At 64.9% G+C, this 5189-nt stretch overlaps 1 protein-coding gene across 1 annotated transcript; it reads right to left on the reverse strand.

The window, feature by feature from the left end:
* Positions 1-273: 273 nt before the first annotated feature.
* B3GNT7 (UDP-GlcNAc:betaGal beta-1,3-N-acetylglucosaminyltransferase 7) lies at positions 274-4686 on the reverse strand. The gene is made up of 2 exons (XM_046644213.1): positions 4556-4686; positions 274-2657 (listed from the first exon to the last, which is right to left on the reverse strand). The coding sequence occupies exons 1-2, from the start codon at positions 4564-4566 to the stop codon at positions 1463-1465; spliced, it is 1206 nt and encodes a 401-aa protein (XP_046500169.1). The 5' UTR covers positions 4567-4686; the 3' UTR covers positions 274-1462.
* Between the last annotated feature and the right edge of the window lie 503 nt (positions 4687-5189).

Genomic DNA, 5189 nt, shown 5'->3' on the forward strand with positions numbered 1-5189 from the left:
CCACCGGAACCTCAGCCTTGGCATCAACTCTGGCCTTGCTCTCCACAGGAATGCATTGGCCCACACTTGGGGGGGGGGGGCCTGTTAGCTCCAAGGTCTCTCTCACACCCCCACGTCACTGCCCCCTCCAGGAGCATCTTTCTTGACTCTGGCCCCTGTACACCCACTAGCTGAGAGCAAGGAACAAGCTGTGTCTTCAGAAATCTCTGGCAACCCTGGTTCCAGACCGACCCTCTGATGGAAATGGCAACAGGAAGTTTCACACCAGAAAAACACCAGTCCCCTTTTATTGAGAAAATAGAAGTGATTCCTCAGTCTTTACCCAGGTGACTCCACCCTGAGATACCAGGTGGCATCCTTCTGCACCCACCCCCGAGGACCCCGGAACCTGGGTGGGGTGGCCCTCGAGGGTCACTCCATCCCTTCGCAGGAGCAAAGGCTAGTCTGCTCAGGCCTGGAGAAGGAGGCGCACAGGGGGGCGGGGCTGTGACGGGCATGGGGGGCCCAGGGTGGGGGTGGGGAGTTGTGGTAAAAGGGGCCGAGGGAGGCGGTGTCTCACTGGGATGAGGGAAGGGAAGGGAAGAACACCACCATCTCCTGAGGCCTGGCGCCTTCCACCTCCAAATTCTTCATAAATAAAACTTCACAGTAAGAGAGGAATGTCCACTTCCAGGGCCAAACCGGCTGGTTTCCGGCCAGGGAGCCAGGCCTTGGTGGGGCTGCAAGAGGGCCCTGGGCTTGGGCTGGTCGGGCAGCACCGGGACTGCGGGGGCTGGAGCGCTGCTCTCTGCCCTGCGTCGGGGGTGGGCTGGGGCTGCAGCCCATCCAGAGGTTGAGGATGGCTGAGGTAGTCAGAGAGGCCGGTCCTGCTTCCAGACAGGGGCCTGGAGGGAGCATTCTAGGACGCGGCCAGGAGCGAGGGCACCTGGCAGCAGACGGAGCAGCCGACTCCAGGCAGGTCTGGGGGTATGCTGAGGGCCTTCTGCGGCTCCATCCCCAGGAGACCCAGGGGTGTGGACTGTGGGGGAATGTGGACCATGGGGGACCTGTGAGCCTGCACAGGCTTCAGCTTCTTTTGAAAGGGCCACGCTTGGGCCTGTGGGGAGACTGAGGCAATTCACGGGAGAAGAATCTTCAAGAGGGCAGCCACAGACCCATCCAGGGCCAGGCCGAGCCCAGGTACCTGAGCACAGGGTTCCTTCGGAGGCCACCAGGACCTCCCACCAGGTCAGAGGGAGCCAGGCAACGGACCCAGGTTAGGAGGGCTGCCAGGGGCCAGCAGCCTCGCTCCCCAGATGACCTTCTCCAGTCCGGGCAGTTCCAAACATTCCTGGGCCTCAGCTCCACTTTCTGGAAAGCGTACGCAGAGGGAGGGCCCCCTCCAGCTACCTGCACCCCACCACACCCGGAAGCACATAAGGCCCAAACCCTCCACCTCCCTGCAGGGGACCAGAGGCCAGGGTCAGAGCACCTGGAGCTTGCGGGAGCAGGTGAGGTTGCCGTGCACCAGCCTCCACATGGCCAGCAGCTCGGGGGGCAGCAGCTTGTGCACAACGAGCATGGAGCGGAAGAAGCAGGGCTCCTTGTTCATGCGGCTATTGCGGTTCCGCGAGATGCCGAAAGTCTTAAAGCCCTCGTGGGCGGTGGGCTGCACGCCCAGCACCTCCAGGCACATGCCCAGGAAGACGTCGTCGATGGGGTAGAGCTCCAGGGTGTCACAGGCGTGGTGCAGGCGGTGGGCCAGGCTGCCGGCCATGAGGAAGCCACCTCCGCCTGCATAGGGCGGGTAGCTGGGCTTGCTGTACAGGACACCCGGGATGTAGTATTTGTTATCTTTCCTGCGGATGGGCCGAGCGTGCTTCAGGACATCGCCCACAAAGAGGTCTTCCTGTGGCCGCCAGTAAGCCAGAAATTCGAGCAGATTCGTGGGGTTGACGAAGACGTCATCGTCACCTTTGAAGATGAAGCGGACGTTGGGGCAGTAAATGTCAAACCACTTGAGGAAGTGGATCTCCTTGAGGGTCAAGTTGAAGAAGCTGTCCAGAAAGTCCCACTGCAGGATGTCCCCGTAGAGACGGTCCTCGTAGGCCAGCAGCTGCTGGTAATGGACCCGCTCCTCCTGCTTGGCCGCTGTGCCCAGAAGGAAGAGCGTGCGCACGGCGCCGCGGCCCCTGCCCGCCGACTCCTGCTCCCGGCCCCAGGTCTGGCGGATGGCCTCGCGACGGTCGTGCTGCGTGATGACCGACTTCACCACCACCAGCAAGTAGACGTCGCCGCTGCACTTCTCCGGATGGTTCAGCAACATGGGGAAGTACCGGCAGTGCCGATAGAGCAGAAACTGCCGGAAGTGTGGCTCCAGGCTCTGGAACCAGGGCTGGTGGGTCAGGTTGACGTTGGCTGAGCAGTTAGTGGTGGTCACGTCCCAGGCCTGGGGCCCCCGGGAGACGGTGGGCATGGGGGTGACCACATCCTTCAGGTTCTTCCAGAAGCTGTTGGGGTTCACCAGGTGTCCGCTTGGTTTCTGGGCCTTTTGTGGCTCGAAGGTGGGTGGCGGGGACTCTTGCAGAAACTGGCTGGGGGTCAGACTGCGCTGGAATACTGTTATGGCCACAAGCAAGGCCAGGGAAAGGCACACAGTCTTGTAGACGGTTCTCTTCCTGGGGGGTGAGGAGAGGACAGTACAGACAAAGGATGAGTGCCCTGTGACTCTCCCAGCAGCCCCTATCCTGCAATCCCAGATGGGCAAGTGGACCCTGGGCACGGACTCAAGTCCTGGGCCCCCTGAGCCATCAGAGGAAGGTCCCCCTTTCTCTCCCACCCTGACTGCCCTCCTCCAGCACCAGGGGAGCCATGCAGCACAGAACTGAAGCACAGGCACTGTGGAGTCCGGCTGCCGGGGTTCAAATCCTGGCCCTGCCACTGACGAGCTGAGTGACTGTGAGTGGGTCTCCTTTAACCTCTCCAAACCGTGATTTCTTCTTCCCCGAAATGAGGGTAGCAACATGGCACTGGAGCGCTATCTAAAGTGCCTGGCGGGCCGGGGGTATGCGGTCAGGATGCCGGGATTCCTTCGCTCAGGGGAGGCAGTGACCTCTGGCAGAGACCTCTGCCCTGTGCCTCGCCCCTGCAAGGCACCCCACTTGCCTTCACGTGCCTGTGCAAACCCAGTGAACCACTGGGAGGGGTAGAGATGGCGTGTGCTCTGCAGCCCGGGGGCGCAATGATGTGTGGGGGACATGCGGGTACAGGCTCTAACTTGGGACCTCCAAATGCCTTTCCTTCCCCCCTCCACCTCGTCCATCTGACCTAAAAAAAAGAACAGCCCTCACAGCTGACAGAGGCCTGAAAATGGAGTGGGCATCTCCTGGCATGTCTGCTGGCCCCTAACCTCCTACTCTGGGCCCCACTGCCTTAACATCCCCTAGGAGAAATGAAGTCCTCCAGCTCTGCTGCCCTGGGAGGGGGACATATTCAGACCTCCACTCTCCAGGTAACCCCCACCGCACCCCTATCTGAAGGTGAACCAGGCCACCTGCCCTGGCCTCTCCTGAGGACACATAGGGGCTGAGGGCTCCAGAGAAAGGGCAGGTCAGAAAAGTGTGGCCTTATGGAGCCAGGCCAACAGGGAAATGACCCTAACCACCAATGGGCAGGTGCAGGGGGATGGGAGAGACCGGGACGCCATCGAGCAGCCTCGGGTGGCCTCAGGACTGGCTGGTTGAAGGTCCAGGCACCTAGGGCCATCAAAGGCTGAGCCCGATTCAGCGACATTCTTCCACGGGGTCCCACAGCTTCCTGTGTACAGGGTTGGGAGACTGGGACTCCTCAGGTGCCGGAGTGGGGGGTGTGACCCAAGACCCGAGCCTAGCGGGGAGAGCAGAGTGCTCGGTCAGCTTCTCCTGCCCTGGGTGTTTCAGTGAAGCTCGCACACCCCAGTTTGGGAGGCCCCACTGGCGTTAGCCCGGGGAGCGTCACCCCAGCAGAGGGGGATGCGGCGAGGCCCCTGCGCCCCAGACCCTGTTCACCTGCACAGCCCCACTCCATTTGTAGGAAGAATGCTCCGCAGGGGAGCAGAGGAAGGGAGGAGAGGGGAGAGGCAGGCGGGCCGAGGCCGAGCTCCCGGGGAAGCGGGAGAGCCGGTCGGGGGATGGGGGTAGACGGAGGTCGCCTCGGACGCGGGAGGCCCTCGGAATGGGGGACGGGACCCAGCTGCCGGAGAGACCTTGAGTCCCCAACTCCCGGAGTCCAGGAGTGGGATCTGGGTGCCTCGGGGCCCGCGCGGAGGGCTGAGCGCACCGGCCCCGTGGTCCCCGGCCGCCGACCGGCCGGTCCAGGCGCCGCGCAGCGCTGGGCATCTCCGGCCCCGCCGCGCGAGCCCGTCTGTCCGCGGGAAACTGAGGCCAGCCCCCGGGCACCCAGCGCAGCACCTCTCATCCCCGAGAGCCGCCCGGCGTCCCGCTGTGCGCCCCCCGGCCTCCGAGGGAGGGGGAGCCCGGGGTCCCCGCGCCCCTAGCCCAGGGCCCCCAGCGCGACGGCCCAGCCGGCCCCCACTCACCACGGAGACATGGCGGCCCGGGCCGGTGGCGGCGGAGCGGAGCGCGCGGGTCGCAGCTCTGAGCGCCGCGGCTCCGGACGGCGGCGGGCAGGCGGGGACCGGGGCGGGGACCCGGGCGGGGGGCGGGCGGGGGAGGAGGTCGGGCCGCGCCCCCGCCGTGACTTTCCTCTTCCCGGCGGCCGGAGGAGGGGCCTGGAGGGGCGGCGGCGGCCCAGGTGCGTTAACCCCTTCGGCGCCCCCGGCCCTCCATCCCCTCGGCCGCGCGCCCGGCCCTGCGCACCGCGACCGGGAGGGAGTTGCCCATTGCTCGGAGGCGGAACCCGAAGTCCCCGAGCGCGTGCAGCCGCCCAAGGTCACCTGGCCCGAGCCGGAGTGGCCGAGCCGGGACTTCGGAGCCCACGAGGGTCACCCCCACCCCCGGGGACGCAGTTTTCCCCGCGGAGGTTCCCTTGGAGTCGCCCGTCGTTTCTGGATGGCTCCCGGACACCACCCACCTCCATCCTCCCCGGATGCCCCGAGGCCCCGCCATTTCCCTAGGACCCCGATGAGACTTTTCCTCGGTGGGGGAGGCAGAGGCAGACGGGTTCCCTTTTCCCCTCCACTTCCTTCTGCCCTCTCCCCTTTGCCCCTCCCC

This window comes from Equus quagga, chromosome 17 (assembly GCF_021613505.1).
Source record: "Equus quagga isolate Etosha38 chromosome 17, UCLA_HA_Equagga_1.0, whole genome shotgun sequence".
Taxonomy (NCBI): domain Eukaryota; kingdom Metazoa; phylum Chordata; class Mammalia; order Perissodactyla; family Equidae; genus Equus; species Equus quagga.